The following is a 16709-nucleotide window of genomic DNA, read 5'->3' as shown; positions in this document are numbered from 1 at the left end:
GCCCGCGGGTGACAATAAACGAGCAGACACGGCTACCTACCTACCTACCTACCGACTGGAGTCCAGCCACAACGTCGATGACAGGTGCTTAAAAAATGGGGGAGCGAATGAGACGACGATCCTGACAGCTGGATGTGGAGTCATGCGCGATCCAGTACACATAGAACGGTCATCCAGCACCACAAGATTCATCACACACCACCTCAGCACCATCATCATCATCAAGGCCCCGTCCGTCCCCACGAGCGTCGTCACGCTGAGACGGGCGGTAGCGCTACAACACCTCCACGAGCCACAACGACTCACGGTCCAGCTCGGAGTATCATCAACCACATCGATGCCCCTGCCGCACCCGCCGCCCCACCAACCGACATCAGCCTCGGAAGAGCGGCGCCGGCGCAGCATCGCATCGGCGCGACCATCGGACGAGCCACCGTCCTGCTCGCGACGTCACCACCCTCGAATGTACCGACCATTCAGGGCGGTACACCTACACAGCGGATGACCCACGTCAACAATTTTTTTTCTCCCCACTCAATAATTTTTTTCTCTTTCTTTGTGTAACAATATTTTTTTTTCTTTTGTAAAATTTGTTTCTTTGTAATTTCGGTATCGCTAATGCTGGGGGGGGGAGTGATGTGGCGGCTCGCTTATACGATATGGTCGAGTTTGGTTGCCTTCCTGCGAGTGGGGACCAACTCGGCTGGGTTCGGAGAGCCACTACTCACTCTGCCTTTAGCTGTCATATAATAAACACGTGCATTAACATGCCAGTCGTCTCATTCGTTCATCCCCCATAAACTATTTACGCTTAACTTTCTATTGTACGATTAAACAAAACGGCGGAATCCATTTCGGCCCTCACATTTATTTACTAAATATTTATTTTTGGAATTATTAAAAATACGCTCACAAAATGAATATCAGTTTATTCGACATAGATGTGATATTTTTTAATATTTTCAGTTCAAATTTATGTTGCGTTCTAGTATTTAGCAAAGGTCGCTACATGTGGGGCTACGGCCGCATCGCTATTTTAAGAATGATCGTTCTAGTGTCAAGCGCTGACGTTTGTGCGCGGCTGATTATCTGCCGATTATCTTTGGTGAACGTTGCGTAACATACGCCAGCCGACGACAACCCCTCCGTCACTTACGCTCCACCCTGATATGATTTTCGGTAAGACAGCCGTACGCCATCATCGAAACTCTCACACATCAAACATTGTGTTGACACTCGAAATGTGTACTTCGCCACACAAGTCACTACATTTACTACAATTGTATTGCATATATATGTAAAGTACACCGTGTTGACAATTGTAGACTTACATTACTCATGTATTCTGTTGTAATTATTGAATCGCGTTAATCATTTCATGTATTGAAATGCGTACTTATCTATGTATATGATGAACTTAACGTTACAATCGTGCGTCAAATTTTACTTTGTAAATATGTAGAATCTAAACAGTATAACTTGTCAATATAAATATCGCCAAGTTTGTAAAATGTCTAATGTTGTAATTTTGCATTGAACTTTATAGATGTAATTAAATATTTATAGCGTACGTTTAGTTCTTATAAAATCAGTCCATTCAATTTTTTTTCTTGCGCAATTTCAAATTTGTTATATCGGAGTTTTTGACAGTTCAATGTCGATTTTTTTGTGCTAGATATATTTATGACACTCATCAATATTACCTATGCACATGTGTGAATAATTTTGTTGTAAATTGTACTGATTTAAACAGCATAAACCTTGGATTTCAGATATAAAAATGAGTCTTGTTTTAGTGGAATTGGATTTTGTTCAATATTCTACAACTTAAACTATTCCAATACAATCTTAAAAAACTACATTATCCATAAATATATTTATTTTAAATGAATTCGCATTTAACAAAAGTGCAGATTAAGATTTTTATTGTTCGTAAAGTGTATTCACAATACGTATGTTTTAGACGTCTTCTGATTTTGATTTTTAAATGCTTTTTATTATTACGAAATAATGTTCACAATACATCTTATATATATTTTAATAGCTACTGATCTACTGATCATTTTCTATTTTATAATTTAATTTAATTTGGTTAGTAATCATAGTATTATATTATTCTAATGTTAATCTACAGCATAATAGGAAAAAGAGCTCAAAAACCTATTTACAATCCTTATTAGACGTCTTCTAATAATTCTAATTAGTATAATAGTCTAGTGATTATACTTTTTTTCTTGTTAGTATTATTAGTATTAATTAGTATTTGAGGTATAATAGAATTAAAAGTTGAAAAATCTAGTTAAAATCACAATATAGTGAAACATATTTTAATCATTTTATACTTGTGTGGATGCTATTTACATATTTCAGATAATTATTGTTTTGTTTCAGATAATATCTTGTCTTCAACTTGAAAGCTATTACTGTATTACATTCGTGATGGAAGAAAACAATGAAGGTAAATCCGAGCCAGCTTTGCCTGTTAAACTGTGCGGTGTTTGCGGCGACAAAGCCTTAGGCTACAATTTCAAAGCAATATCTTGCGAAAGCTGTAAAGCATTTTTTCGCAGAAATGCACTTCTCAGTAAAGAGTTCAAATGTCCATTCAGAGAGCAGTGTCAGATCACCGTCATCACGAGACGATTTTGCCAGAAATGCCGATTGGAAAAGTGTTTCGCCATCGGAATGTCCAAAGAGTGTATAATGTCAGACGAAGACCGAACTCACAAGAGACAAAAAATCGCAGAAAACAAAGTCAAAAGAAGAAACAATTCCAAAATCGGCGACGATGAAGTATCCAGTTCCAAGTTAATAAAGCGAGAAGATGACGATTCCGTGAATTCGGACAATTCGAAACAGCAATCGCCCAATTATCACGACAATCATCAAAACATAGAGCCTATGAATAATGCACACCCCTCACTGTATTTTGACAACGCTTCAGGGCACAATCAAGCAGTCAGCGTTATTAAAAATAACAACATGGCAGATAATCACTCGGCTGACCCTAATTCCGAACAAAACAGATATAACACAACAAATAAAAAGTATGTTTCACTACCTATAGAGTTTGGATCGAATTCTGAAAATTTGCCTTTGGCCTCGTTACAATCTCATGCAAGCTTATCATTCGATCGTGTAATTTCTAACGGTATTCAAAATCATTTCGCTCAAGCCAAATTAAGCAATGAACAAAATCTATCCGATGACAAAGAAGATAACATGATGATACGTTCAATATTAACTACGTCGCCACCAACAGAAGAAACTTCAAAATTATTTGCAGCTCTTACGAACCACGGTCAAATTCATCAACCAATGTGTGACAAAAGCTCACCGTCTAACACTCGGGGATTTCAGGAAAAGGCAGACGTTGCTCGCGATGTACTACAAGATGTGGAAAGGTATCCTTTTTTACAATTTCCTTTGACTAGTACTGTTGCTTTTATTATAAAATAATTCTTTTTCTATCTCTGATGCTTAAAACCCTATTTGTAATACGGTATACTATATGTAAAGTAACTCTCGCATAAGTACATATTATAATAATAAATTATATTTATATCATTCCAGAATACAAGTCGAGCCAAAATCCATGAAGCTCATTTTATGTGAAGCTATCAAACTTGAATTTGAAACGTATACATCACTTGCACAGATTAATAGCTCCAGCCGCGAATTAAATGATGCGGAGCGAGCCAGGTTGAATGAATTGATCGTTGCCAACAAAGCTCTCTTGGCTCCCCTTGACGATTACATGACGAGTCTTGTAAATGACGAATGTAGATTTAAGGTTGTCATTGCTGTTTTTTTTTTTTTAATTTACATTGTTTTGAATGGGGTTTTACTAATTTTCAAATTTATTTTAGCCATCTCAAGGTCAAAATGATCCGATGCTTTTGGGTATAATTAATTTAACAGCCGTCGCTATTAAAAGGCTCATCAAAATGGCGAAAAAAATCAACGCATTCAAAAATATGTGCGAAGAAGATCAAGTTGCACTGCTAAAAGGTGGTTGTACAGAAATGATGATTCTCCGAAGTACCATGACGTATGATTGCGCTAGAGATACATGGAAGGTATTTTATAATCATTTATTTGATTTGACAGTTCATAAATCTATTAACACTGTGGAGGCTGCTGACTCATATTTGTATCATGTTGGGTGCACAACGCTTAGTGGCCGCTGGTACATATATGATTTACGACTGCGCGAACTGTTTCAGTCCGCTGATATATTTTTGTATCACGTTTACGTCAATCGTTTGTGGCCGATGATACAATTTTGTATCGCGTTTTTGTTTATGACGAAAATGTGATACAAAAATATATCAGCGGACTGAAAAATATATTCGCGCAGTTGTGAATCATATATGTATCATCAGCCAGTAAACGTTGTGCACCCAATATGAGACAAATATAAGTCAGCAGCCGCGAAAGTGTTAATTGAAATATTTTATTCATTATTCACAGCATTAATTTGTTTTTTTATTAAATTTATTTGAATATTAATAATAGTCAGGCCCGGCTCGAGGGTATATGGCGCCCCTAGGCAGATTAGTTTCAGCGCCCCCCTCCTTAAAGTTTTAAGCAATAAATTTCATAAAAGTTCTTAAAATTTTATGTTGAAGAAAAATATATTAAGATTTGTAAAAAAAAATAATTTAAAATTTTTATTCGAAATAGGCACATTTTATGTAAAAAAATGAATAAAATAAAATAAAATACGGATAACTATGAATAAATTCGGTAATGAAGACATTAATTTATATTCAACAATAAATTGAAGAATTTTATAGAGTGACATTTCTTCCTTCAAATATGATTGGTTTAGATATTTAATTTCACGAAGCAAATACATATGTTTTAGCAGTATTTTATATAAAATGCAATTCCAAATTACCATTTATACCAACGACAGTTTGCTGTTTAAACCGCAGTCTGACCGCACTATTACGTCTGCGACACGAACGACAGCGTGCGGCCAAATATTGTTTGTATGAAATTGTATGAGATATAACACACTGCGTCGCGTCACGCGTAATGTGTTATATCTCATACAATTTCATACAAACAATATTTGGCCATTCGTGTCGCAGACGAATAGTGCGGTCAGAGCTTAACAAGTTTAATTTGTGAGTCGTTGATATTTGACAGTCAACTTCCTGCATTCCTTGTAAATTATAATATTTTACAATCAGTATTGTTACTTCGAATAGAAAAATTTAGTTGAATATAGAATGATTTATAAGTTCAAAGAAACCTAAATTATTTTATCAATTTTATAACCAAAAAAAGAAAAGTGGGGGCGCCTCGCAGCGCCCCTTGTCTATGGCGCCCTGGGCACGTGCCTAGTCTGCTGCACCTTTGAGCTGGCCCTGAAAATAGCCAATCAGAAACGAAACACTCACATACACACAACGAACCATATTTGTTTTATATGTAAGATACAATCGTTTTCTTTTAGGTACCACATTCGCAAGAATCTCTCAGCAGTATAAAAGCAGAAGTTTTAAAACTCGCCAAAGGAAATATATATCAAGAGCACGACCGTTTTGTTAGAACTTTCGATCCTAAATGGCGTACTGATGAAAACATCATTCTTATCATGAGTGCAATTGTCTTATTTACGCCTAATAGGCCTCGCGTTGTTCATTCCGACGTAATTAAATTAGAACAAGTGAGTACAAATAGTTTATATATGCAAACCTTATATATTCGTATCAGTAATAGAACTAATCAATTAATATTATGTGTGACAATCATTGCATTTTATAACCTTGTTTGCTTTATCGTTTTCAGAATTCTTATTATTACTTATTAAGACGTTATTTGGAGAGTGTTTACCCGGGATGCGAAGCCAAGTCGACTTTTCTGAAATTGATACAGAAAATAATGGAGCTTCAAAAATTAGCGGAAGAAGTTATAGGCGTGTATCTTGATGTCAATCCAAGTCATGTAGAGCCTCTTCTCATTGAAATTTTCGATCTTAAGGAGCCACTTTGATCTTAAGCAGCCGCAGTGCATATATTGACAAACTTCAGGAAATTTCTTATACATATATTTTATGTAATTATTGTACATATATTCAGAAACTACATATATACATTTGTATGTAGGGAAATGTTTGTGTATATTTTTTATACATACTTTCAATCGTCATTCCTAATTACAATAAGGAAAGTGAATACTTATTACTAAAAAAAATTAGTAATTTATATCTTCTACGTATTTAGTATTTCATCTTTACTATTTTTTTGTTCTTATATCACATAAATATAATATAATGGTTTCAACGATACCTGATAGCTATATTTAAATTAAATATGTATATTGAAAAGTTGTCTGATAAATACCAAAGTAATATATTCAGCAAAATTGACATTTTTTTTTATTTAATCTGTTGATGTATATACATATATAAAATAAAATACTTATTTTTTTGTGGTAAACTTTTGAAATGTGTCAGTTTGAAAGTAGTGCCATAATCATAATTTTTATTAACGTTATTGATAATCACTAGAGTAATGCATAATTAGATAGTACATATTTTAATATAAACGTTACACTGATCTCTTCTACAGGTTTGATTCTTACATTGAATGTGTATCTTGTTTGGTTAAGTTTCATTTGTGTAGGCGAAAATCAAATTAATGGCATTTGAAGCAGTCCATAGGTGTGCCAAATAAATATTAAGTTTTCACATTAATTTCCGATGTAACATTCCTTTTTATCATAATTTCAAATAAGTACGTACATACATACATATGAATGTTTATCAATATTTTAAAATTTATCAAAAACCATACAGGAATTTATATGATTTGAATACTTATTTGTAATCTTTTCAAAATGTCTCAAGTTTTATTTAAGCAATTCAATATTTAATAAGAGAAATTATTATACATATGTAGATCAATTACTGTTTTTTTTTTATATTTTAAATCTTTAAAAAATATGTTTTTATTTTAAATAATATATATATATGAGCTGTACATACATACATCAATTTTTTTTTATCAAGCTTTAATAGTTTTATTGATTGGAATAGTTTTATTGATGTTTTAACTTATTATGAATTGAAATGCAAAATTATTAAACGTGCCTTACTTCTCTTCACTTCTGTGTGTTGTAAGAATAATGTTTTATTTTGTTTTATGTGTATATATATTTTAAATGAATGTTAAATACATATTTGTGAATTGTATTTTTATTTACATATATTTATAAATCATTTATGTTTACATGTCACAAATCCTAAAGCTGCTGGATTGAGCAAAACTCCATAGATTTTATGTACCACAAGAAAGGTCGAATTTCAAATTTAGATACAACAGTCGGCTAAATTGAATGTACTATACAGTTGATCTTTCTTTTTTTAGTAGAGACCATCTTTTTATTAAAAGAATTTCATTCATAATATGACATACAAATGGTACGAAAACAAACCTAAAATATGACAAAATTATTTCGTATGATATCTTGATACATTTGTACATATATTTTTATCGGGTCTACCTCACGGGCCCGAATGTAAAACGCCCGAAAACGCAAAGATCGAAAGTCGAAAGATAAAAAAAGGGTGCATGGTAAACGGTACATACTCACTTAATTTGTGCGAGCAGGATACAACAGGAACAAGAGGAACAGGCTTTTCCTCCCCTTATTCTGCGCGCGCACATTAATACGGGAGGAAAAGCATGTTCCTCTTGTTTCTGTTGTATCCTGCTCGCGCAAATTAAGTGAGTTTGTACCGTTTACCATGCACCCTTTTTTTTGATCTTTCGACTTAAGATCTTTCGATTTTCGATCTTTGCCTTCCGATATTTGCATTTTCGGGCGTTTCACATTCGGGCTCGTAACGGAGACCGATTTTTATCTACCTTACCAATAAGTATATCCCAAATTAGTTGTCACCAATCTATAATTTATCCCAACCATAACTGGAATGAAGGAAAGATTTGTACTGATATTATTGTTGTAATATATTCCCCAACTTATCAATATGGCAGCGCTGCATACTATTGGAACACCATTCCATAAAGCCAGACCTAAAATTTACATGCATTTAAATAATATTTTATTTTATTTGAGTCGTTAAATATGTACATATAGATAAATTCAATCTCTACAATCTAAATATAAATATAGTTGTGTTGCCAATTACCAAATGTTCCCAATAATGCAGACTCGGGAGTTCCGAGAATGTTGTAAATTTCAAATATAAACGAAATAATCGCGAAAACCAGTCCTAGAACTATTAGTATGTATACTGCATCATACTGGGTCATATCTAACGTCTTGGCAGATTCAGCTAAAAAGTTACATTCATTTTTAGTATTTTTTATTGAATACATATATGAAGATAAATTAAAATCATATTCAACATACTCATAAATCCAACAGGATAAACGTCATTATTACAGGAAAAGTCAGGTATTCGCTCATCATGTAATACCATCTCTAACTAAAATTCAACGAAAGTAAGTTTGTTTTATCATCAAAATAATTTAAACAAAAAAAAAAACATTTTTGCTAAAAATACCTCATTTATTCTGGCTTCTACAGTACCTCTACAACTATATGCACATATTTTATTATCTATGCATGTCACTGAAATAACAAAAGTTCCTTTATTAGTTTAAGACTAGACAATGTGAATTTATTGTTTCTTTGACACTTACAAAATATGTCGTGTTTGCTTGCGGGGAAATCTAAAGACAGATTGTAAAACGATCCTTTAATCAATCCATAATTGACATAATGATGCTCTCCACTGCGGGTGTAAGTATTAGCTTCAACCTGAAATTTTTGTTACAGCAGATTTATACATCTGATTATATCTCAATATTGAAATTGAATCAACCTACCCAATATTCAGTTGCCAAACAGACTGAGAAAAAGCCGATTGAAATGCATGATTCCAAAACAGCCGTCCACAGATATTTTTTATGTTTGATGGCCATTATGCGTTAATGGGATGAAAGTATTGTGTTGACTAACCGATTTGTGTTTTACTATCAACATCGATCCAGTTGATTAGATAACCCAAACGATATTCATATTAAATTGATTGTTACCCTTATCGATTGCGCTCAAAATTATAAAGGAAACTGAAATTTTTCTATTGTTAAAACATTATCTAAAAATCATTTTCACGAAATATTTTTTATTGATGCATGTACATGCTATCCAAATGTTTATATTATATTAAAATATATAATAAACCTATACAAAGCTTAAAATACTGTTTATATCGAATGGAATCATTAGATACTATTTTACTATTGATATTCATTTTTCTGACCAATTTCATACCTATTGGTTCATAGTTTAACACACATACATATGTAGTAGCTGAGGATCATGGATATTATGATGTATAGAGTAGTTTTTCCAGTTTCTTTGATTCTGCACTGCTTTTAATTATTAATTTTTCAATTCTGCAAACTCTTTTCTGTGATCAGTTCATCTCGTAGATCTCTTTTATCTCTTTTTCTGGTAAAGGTGCTTGTTTACACTGTTTTTTCCAAACTATTATCATTCTGCATGAAGAATAGCATCAATATTTTCCCCCTGCTTTTGCAGTCTTAAAATAATTCGCTCACAAATTCCAAACAAAGTAAAAATAGTCAATGGCCAATAGACACAATCGAAAATCACAAAAAGTCAAAACAAACATCAAACATAAATCAAACAAATAAACTATATTATTTAACTAATTTTTATCATATATTCATAAAAGGTAAGTAAATAAAAGAATTCATTTACGTAATAAACTAATGTAAAACAAAAGATTTATGTTTTATTCAACAAACCATTACATAATACTTTTCCAACGTCAATTTTATCATGAGATGCTCATTTCAAAATAGCATAATAAATTAAAGTGATGCCAATAAAATGAAAAAGATAACATACAAACATAACGATTCTGTAAGATGATAAATAATAGTAAAGTTTCTCAAATGTTCGGTATATTTCATTTGGAAGAAGACTTTTACTACTGGGCGCAGAGAAATGTTATAATAATAGAAGTGGCTTAAGGCGTTATATTGTTGTCAAGTGACGATTGTCCACAGACAATCCTAAATAATTTTAGCATCAGTCTTATTTAATACTTGGTGGTCGACGTATGTCCGATAAAAACTTCTATGGGCAAGGGCAACGGGCAAGTGCATCGTTAAAAATTGCACGATGCATTCAAAAACACACAATAAACAACATGGGAAACATTTTTATAAGTAAATTGAACATTTAAGTAACATATTATTCAATTAACATCGTATATGAAAGTTTTCATGAAAGCGTCGTGGCTACAACCAGCATATGCATACGTGTACAATATTGCGTAGCTATGGAAACGGTACGCGTGTATTGAAACAAGAAGTGTATTCGAAAGGGCGCTTCTATTATTAAAACATTTCTTTGACTGGGCGTTTGTAAATACGTATGATAAAATATAATTAATATACATATTTATATTTAAATAAATAATATGTACATTAAATATTTAAAGTGGAGACACTAAACTACGTATACATATGTACATTACGAATGTCACTTAAAATCACAGCGAATAATATTTAATTGATTAAAATAAAATAAAACTATTTTAAAATTAATTTCAACGTCACACTTTCACAATAGTTTTAAAACATTGTCTTGTTAATACAGGAAAATTGTATTATCTGTATTTGTATCGATATTTATTGTAGGTGGTGGAGGTTCTGTTCTAATTCGCCATAATCTGACGAACAAAAGCACTTCGCAAACTATATGACATAGCATTGAAGCAAAAACAAACCTGCAAAATAAAATGATATGTTGTGTGGTTTCCTTTACAAATATTTATCCAATTAATTCAGCTTCTTATAAACAAAAAATCCTCACCAATATGAATAGCCCACCGTCGCTGTTCTACTTTCATGAAATATTTCAGTAAACGGGAAGGCCAAATCTCTTTGTAGATTAATATCAAAATTAGCACCCCATATTATAAGAGCCAGTAAGTCACATCCTGCTGAACATCCATGCCATATATACAGACCTGAAATAATGGATGTATTTCAATAAGAGATATCATCATTAATATAATAGCATTATTGATATGAAAGCTTACCAAAAACGCCTAGCAAAGGATTTATGGGAGCTATGGATGTATTATATACTCCTAAACCAGCACATAGTGTGCTGAAAACTATTGCTAATCCCAAAAGTATTACTGTGGTGAGAAATATGCCTGCATTTAACCACTCAATATCATTATCTGTTAATAAACAGTACGATTATTATCATTTTATTTAAACTTTAAATAAAATAATTAAATTTATTTTTCTTATACATACATATATTTACATATATGAATGTACCATTCGCTCTAATTATAAATACTTAATACTTAAATAAATAAATCGTATAAAATTTCGATGCTAAAATAAGCCAAATTTCAATTTTGGATAAATGAAATTCTATTCGATTTAAATATGTAATAATAAAATATTGTATTTACTACGTGATCCTGTGTCACTTTCACAAACTAACGAAGGAATAATTCCATTTACCATAGAAGTAATCTGAAATAAATATATAAAATTTGTTATTTTATAACGAGAACAATACATATGTATATATGTATCTACATATGTATTTAGGTAGTATATTTCATATTAGAACATATAATAAATAAGACTAAAGCATTTTTAAATAACAATACTATACCTCATTTAATCTTTTTTCTGCGGTGTTTTCGCAAGAGTATCCACAGATGTTTTTTCCATAAATGCAAGTCACTAAAAATAAGTATTAATATAAAAATAAATACAAATATTTAAAAAATGATCATTAATTATAATAGCTGATTATTTTTTTCAACTAACATTCTATACGATTTATATTTGGTGTTCCAAAAGAATTGGCTACAAAAGTTCCTTTAAAAAGTCCATAATTAATCGAATCGGAACGTCTATTACTATCTGCCCACCTAGCTTCCGCTTCCAACTGAAATACATACATTAGTATTAAATGAGTAAATATTTTCATTGATTTTTAGCAAAAAAATATCTGTTCTTAGACTTAGGGCGAAAACACACAGCACGGAACGTGGCACGTGGAACGTCGACAAGTTCTCCTACATTTCTTCAAATATGGGATACCGCGTTATCGATCGCTGTCAAGCAAGGATAAATACAAGGATACAATTTTACCGAAAACGCTTCAGGGGGTCATTTTGGGACGGTGCGTGCTGGGCGTTCCGTGAACATGTGCAAGGCACGGCCCATTTTTTTCACATGTTTAAAACTATCTATAAAATACAATGTGCCACGTTCATCGCTATATTTTCACGCTTAGGCTATTTCAAATGCTATAAATGAAAAAAAGGCATTTCAAATTTAATTAATTTTGAGGATATGTACATATCAAACACAATATGAATATAGTTCATACTTTTACTACAAAAGGATAACTATTTTTTATTATAACTGGAATAAATGTTGTACATTCCAAAATTATGATTTTTTTTCATTAAATACACAACTTTGCACAATACCGATAAAATCATACACGTTATCAATGACGTAGCTAACACTAAACGGTGTGTCATTGTCAGTTTACAAAAGGGGTTTTTTTTAAAGATTGCTAATTTAAATATGTATGTACTTATACGTTATGTTATATTTAAAACTAGCTCAACCCGGTATGGGTTGCAATGCCACAATAATGCATGCATTTCCCGTTCCAGTTCCCGTTTTTCCCGAACCGGATTTTGGGTGTTTTTTTACAGAAACCATCGCGGGCATGCACACAATAACTCATGTAAGTTTCATTGCAATCGGTTGAATGGTATAGGAACGCATACGCGACAGACAGACAGACAGAGAGACATTGATTTATATATACATATAGATTAAAGTTTCATTTACACAACCAGCATGATTCAAAAAATTATATCCCTTGTTTTATATGCACATACAAACGTACGCGTACATATATAATAATACCTATTGATATTTTTAAAGTGTATGCATAGTTTTGCGATTATATACACACAATAAGAAATATTTAGCATCACAATCAATATTTACAACAATCTATTGATACAGAAAAATAGTTAGTGATACCATAATTTTTAATTATACTACAAATCAATTCGTATAACTTAGTAGTAGGACTTATAGGAAATAATACCTTTTGAAAAATTAATTCCTTCGTCCATTTTTAATATAGTTTGTTTATTTGACTTTCTCTTGGAAATGTAATAAAATTCACATTTTTTTAATTTGCACTTTTAATGATCATATCTTTGTATAAAAACCAAATTTACTAAAATCTATAGATTTTTTTTTTAATTTATTTTGTTCTTAATCATACTTGAAACTTTTTTTCTATATGAGTTTGCATAATTAACAAAAAATAATCATTTTTTAAATTCATATTAGCGAGGTTTGATCTGTATTAAATTTGTAAGACAACACTCTCCAAATCCAAAACGTTGTAACATCTCTGCCACTAGTGGCAGTACTATTTTACGAACGCAATCATCTCTCATGGTCAACGAGTTTTTTTTCCCGAGCATTCGTCGACTATCGATCCAACTCAAGAAACGGGTATCAATTTCCCATCACACTAACCCATCGTTCGGTAGCTAGACTGCCCACTAAAAAGGCGATCGACAAACACGACAGCAGGAACGTAGCGAATACATAGATGTGGTAGCTGACGGCCATCTTGGGAAAAACCTCGACAAAAGCTCACATCACATTGAGTGGCTGGAGAAAACCGACGAAAAGAAAGAGCGAGGGGTTATCGTTCACTTATTTTGCACCACTGAGTCACATAATATTGTAGACAAGTGCGTCTTTTTACCCCAAGCACTTTGTACGAACTGACCGTTATCTTGATGCCGTTCCATTTGATAGCGCGAGTTTTTCCTATGACATATTATATTATTATACATCGACAGATAACAATGGGCATAGTCGAAGCTTATCTTAATTTAGCCGAATGGCTGAATTAATCGGTGAATACCAACAGATAGTGAGTCATTATCGGCAAATATCGGAATTGTGTGCATATGTATGTATGTACCAATGTTGCTGCCTTTGTAAGATCGACTCGATTTATCTTCGTTGGTAGGTAAGAGAGATGGACAAGAAATGGCCACTGTACATAGAAGTCAATATAGAAGTGTCAAGAAATGGGTTGCTCCGAAGTTGTGATATATTAATGAACAGATAACATTGTTGGAATGTTCATTTTCGTACACAATGTGATCATTGAATCAATATCAGATCATATTACCTACATACATATATATATATACGACCTTTTTATAATGTTATATACATATGTACATATATCAAACAAAATTGTATCATACGTACAGATATCAACATTTCTCAAAACATTTGAATAGTGGAAATTAATTTTAAATGTAATTTCGAATTATAAATAATTTTACAACTCGATATTACGAATTGAAAAAATGAGCTACAACATATATTAGGGCGTATTACGTGTAAGTGTGGTGGCATTTTAAGCCTTATATTCGAAGTGAAATGGGTAAAGTTTTGTGTGAGGGGTCGTTTGTATGCCAATTGGTGTGTCGCGAAAAGCCAAACTTGGTAAGATGTGATTCGCATAATGCGACCGTTTTAATATTGTACAGTTTAAGAAGGGTTTAGGTGTTTGAACAAGAATATGTTTTCACATGTCGCGTTATATGATCTTATTGAACAGTTTTCTTAAGAATAAAAATAAATTCAATATTCAAATTTTTAATTTGAATTGAAACTCAATAATTCTTTTTACCAAAAATAGGCCACGCACTCTTTTCTCTTGACTGGACCGCCCTAAAAAAATATGTGCACCCATATTATTTATTTTATTTTACAAATCAAAATTTACATACAAGTTGCCCCTGAGCGTCATCTGTATTATTAAACTTGCACATACATATGTATATCAATTTAAATATTATAATTTTTTTAAATCATATTCAAATAGCGGTGACATAGTGGGTATTCAATCCGAGTATACGAGTACTGGACACTCGGATATATTCGGCCTTTTTAAGGCAACTCGATAACCGGATATTTCAGCCAAATACTCGGATGATACTTGAAATTAAAATATAAAAAAAAATTTTGATGAAAAATTTTAAAACTTTGAAACTATTTTATGAAACATCGTTTTACGAAACTAGATGCCGGTGTGTCGATGTTTCGTTTACCTAGATTTCTTACAATTATCTATCGCACAAATGTTTGGGTTCGGGTTGGACCGGTTGCCTTGTAGGCTGAAAAGAATTTCAGTTGCAAAAAAAAAATATATATATTTATAAATTAGTCGAATATAACCGGATACTACAATGTATTCTACTCGATACTCGTATAGTTAATGAAATCGAGTATTTGGATACTCTAATAGTGGGTTAATAATATTTAACGTTGAATTATTTCATATTTAATATTGAGTGAATGGTTTGATATTTAATGTTGAATTATTTCATAATTGATTATTTAATGTTGAGTGTTGAATTATTTCATAATTGATTATTTAATATTGAGTGTTGAATTATTTAATATTTAGTTTTGATAATTTAATATTTGATATTGGATACTTGTACTCAACGTTAACGTTAATGTTTGGTACTAATTTAATAAATATTATGATTGTGAATAAACTGTCAATATATGTAAATATATCATAAATGGAAACACACGTCCGTCCGCACAGAGTAATTATTAAGCTCAGAGCAGAGCTCCATGCAACCGCTCAGGTCCCCAAGTTGCAGATAGGGGAACGACTCTTGTAGTCAACTGCCATGGCGACATGGTGGTCCTGGACAAGGAGCGCTGAGATAAGAGTGGTGATGAGTGAATCCGTGGTAAGTTTCACTCTATAAAATGTCACACAACACTATGACGGTCTCAGGTCAGCGGCGAGTAAGTGCCGCCGCTTAACAAAAGCACAACCCGGTTTTCAAAGGTACCGTATCATCTTTGACAGAGAAGGAAACTCTATAATAAATCCCTGGTAGTGGGCAGCAGCTCTGCCAGTATAAGATGTCAAAACATTTACTGCGCTGTAGAAGGAAGTGGGAATCCACTGCAGTATTCTCCCAAGATAACTATGATGTACAAAAACAAAAGTGTGAAGAAGTCTGACTCTCCGGCTGACACCCGGCGCCTTCGAGGTTCCAGGTCTCACGGTGTGAAATTGGCTACTGGCCACATGCATGTGACTCACCAGGCATCATGTGGAAAATATGCGACTGGAGAAACTTTACGGAACAAATCCAAAATAGGTACTTGGAACGTTAGAGGACTCCTGAATCCTGGGAAAACACTGGTTGTTGAGAAAGAGATGTACAGTCATGGGCTAGATATACTCGGAATCTCGGAAACGCACTGGAAGAACAACGGCCATTATAAAACTTCAAATGGAAATACGATATATTTTTCTGGTAACCAAGATTCGTCACATAGCGGTGTCGCGGTGATCTTAGCATCTAAATTAACCAGTGCACTAATTGGCTACAACCCCATAAGCGACAGACTTATACACTTAAAACTCAACACGCATCCGTATAAACTCAACATCCTTCAAATATATGCTCCTACTGCAGATGCCGAAGATATTAAAATAAATGCGTTCTATGCTTCACTACTCGATACATTGTCAAATATCTCAAACAAAGAAATGAC

General features: G+C 32.7%; 3 protein-coding genes across 5 annotated transcripts; 1 reads left to right on the top strand and 2 right to left on the bottom strand.

Annotated features, from left to right (window-relative positions):
- The first annotated feature begins 1033 nt into the window (after positions 1-1033).
- On the top strand, positions 1034-7205 carry Hr96 (Nuclear hormone receptor HR96). Of its 2 annotated transcripts, none has more exons than XM_077432166.1 (6): positions 1034-1179; positions 2392-3404; positions 3574-3793; positions 3870-4079; positions 5468-5680; positions 5803-7205. In XM_077432166.1, the coding sequence occupies exons 2-6, from the start codon at positions 2440-2442 to the stop codon at positions 6004-6006; spliced, it is 1812 nt and encodes a 603-aa protein (XP_077288292.1). In that variant the 5' UTR covers positions 1034-1179; positions 2392-2439; the 3' UTR covers positions 6007-7205. The 2 variants fall into 2 exon arrangements, with proteins under 2 accessions (XP_077288292.1, XP_077288293.1); XM_077432167.1 differs by having other exon boundaries at positions 1045-1965; positions 2181-3404; positions 5803-6374.
- LOC143912790 (uncharacterized) lies at positions 7158-9041 on the bottom strand. Of its 2 annotated transcripts, none has more exons than XM_077432168.1 (7): positions 8871-9041; positions 8685-8802; positions 8546-8613; positions 8392-8467; positions 8168-8314; positions 7889-8051; positions 7158-7449 (listed from the first exon to the last, which is right to left on the bottom strand). In XM_077432168.1, the coding sequence occupies exons 1-7, from the start codon at positions 8964-8966 to the stop codon at positions 7356-7358; spliced, it is 762 nt and encodes a 253-aa protein (XP_077288294.1). In that variant the 5' UTR covers positions 8967-9041; the 3' UTR covers positions 7158-7355. The 2 variants fall into 2 exon arrangements, with proteins under 2 accessions (XP_077288294.1, XP_077288295.1); XM_077432169.1 differs by having other exon boundaries at positions 7197-7449; positions 7884-8051; positions 8871-9001.
- A 728-nt stretch (positions 9042-9769) lies between these two features.
- On the bottom strand, positions 9770-13727 carry LOC143912640 (clarin-3-like). Its single transcript, XM_077431936.1, has 7 exons — positions 13632-13727; positions 11880-12000; positions 11722-11792; positions 11513-11576; positions 11123-11269; positions 10894-11050; positions 9770-10807 (listed from the first exon to the last, which is right to left on the bottom strand). Exons 1-7 carry the CDS (start codon positions 13725-13727, stop codon positions 10669-10671), a joined length of 795 nt encoding a protein of 264 aa, XP_077288062.1. The 3' UTR covers positions 9770-10668.
- Positions 13728-16709: the final 2982 nt, after the last annotated feature.

This window comes from Arctopsyche grandis, chromosome 6, assembly GCF_051622035.1.
Source record: "Arctopsyche grandis isolate Sample6627 chromosome 6, ASM5162203v2, whole genome shotgun sequence".
NCBI classification, from domain to species: domain Eukaryota; kingdom Metazoa; phylum Arthropoda; class Insecta; order Trichoptera; family Hydropsychidae; genus Arctopsyche; species Arctopsyche grandis.
The sequence above is the reverse complement of the archived record's forward strand: the minus strand, read 5'-3'. Positions and strand labels throughout refer to the sequence as shown.

Excerpts from the sequence above, each read along its gene's own strand:
- LOC143912640 (XM_077431936.1), bottom strand. The coding sequence starts at position 13,727 with ATGGCCGTCAGCTACCACATCTATGTATTCGCTACGTTCCTGCTGTCG. Across the intron at positions 12,001-13,631 it reads GTCTAGCTACCGAACGATGG|TTGGAAGCGGAAGCTAGGTG; the intron begins GTTAGTGTGATG and ends TATGTATTTCAG. Across the intron at positions 11,793-11,879 it reads AAATATAAATCGTATAGAAT|TGACTTGCATTTATGGAAAA; the intron begins GTTAGTTGAAAA and ends ACTTATTTTTAG.
- LOC143912790 (XM_077432168.1), bottom strand. The coding sequence starts at position 8,966 with ATGGCCATCAAACATAAAAAATATCTGTGGACGGCTGTTTTGGAATCA. Across the intron at positions 8,803-8,870 it reads GTTTGGCAACTGAATATTGG|GTTGAAGCTAATACTTACAC; the intron begins GTAGGTTGATTC and ends CAAAAATTTCAG. Across the intron at positions 7,450-7,888 it reads AATTTGGGATATACTTATTG|GTTTGTTTTCGTACCATTTG; the intron begins GTAAGGTAGATA and ends GTCATATTTTAG.
- Hr96 (XM_077432166.1), top strand. The coding sequence starts at position 2,440 with ATGGAAGAAAACAATGAAGGTAAATCCGAGCCAGCTTTGCCTGTTAAA. Across the intron at positions 4,080-5,467 it reads GCGCTAGAGATACATGGAAG|GTACCACATTCGCAAGAATC; the intron begins GTATTTTATAAT and ends GTTTTCTTTTAG. Across the intron at positions 5,681-5,802 it reads ACGTAATTAAATTAGAACAA|AATTCTTATTATTACTTATT; the intron begins GTGAGTACAAAT and ends TATCGTTTTCAG.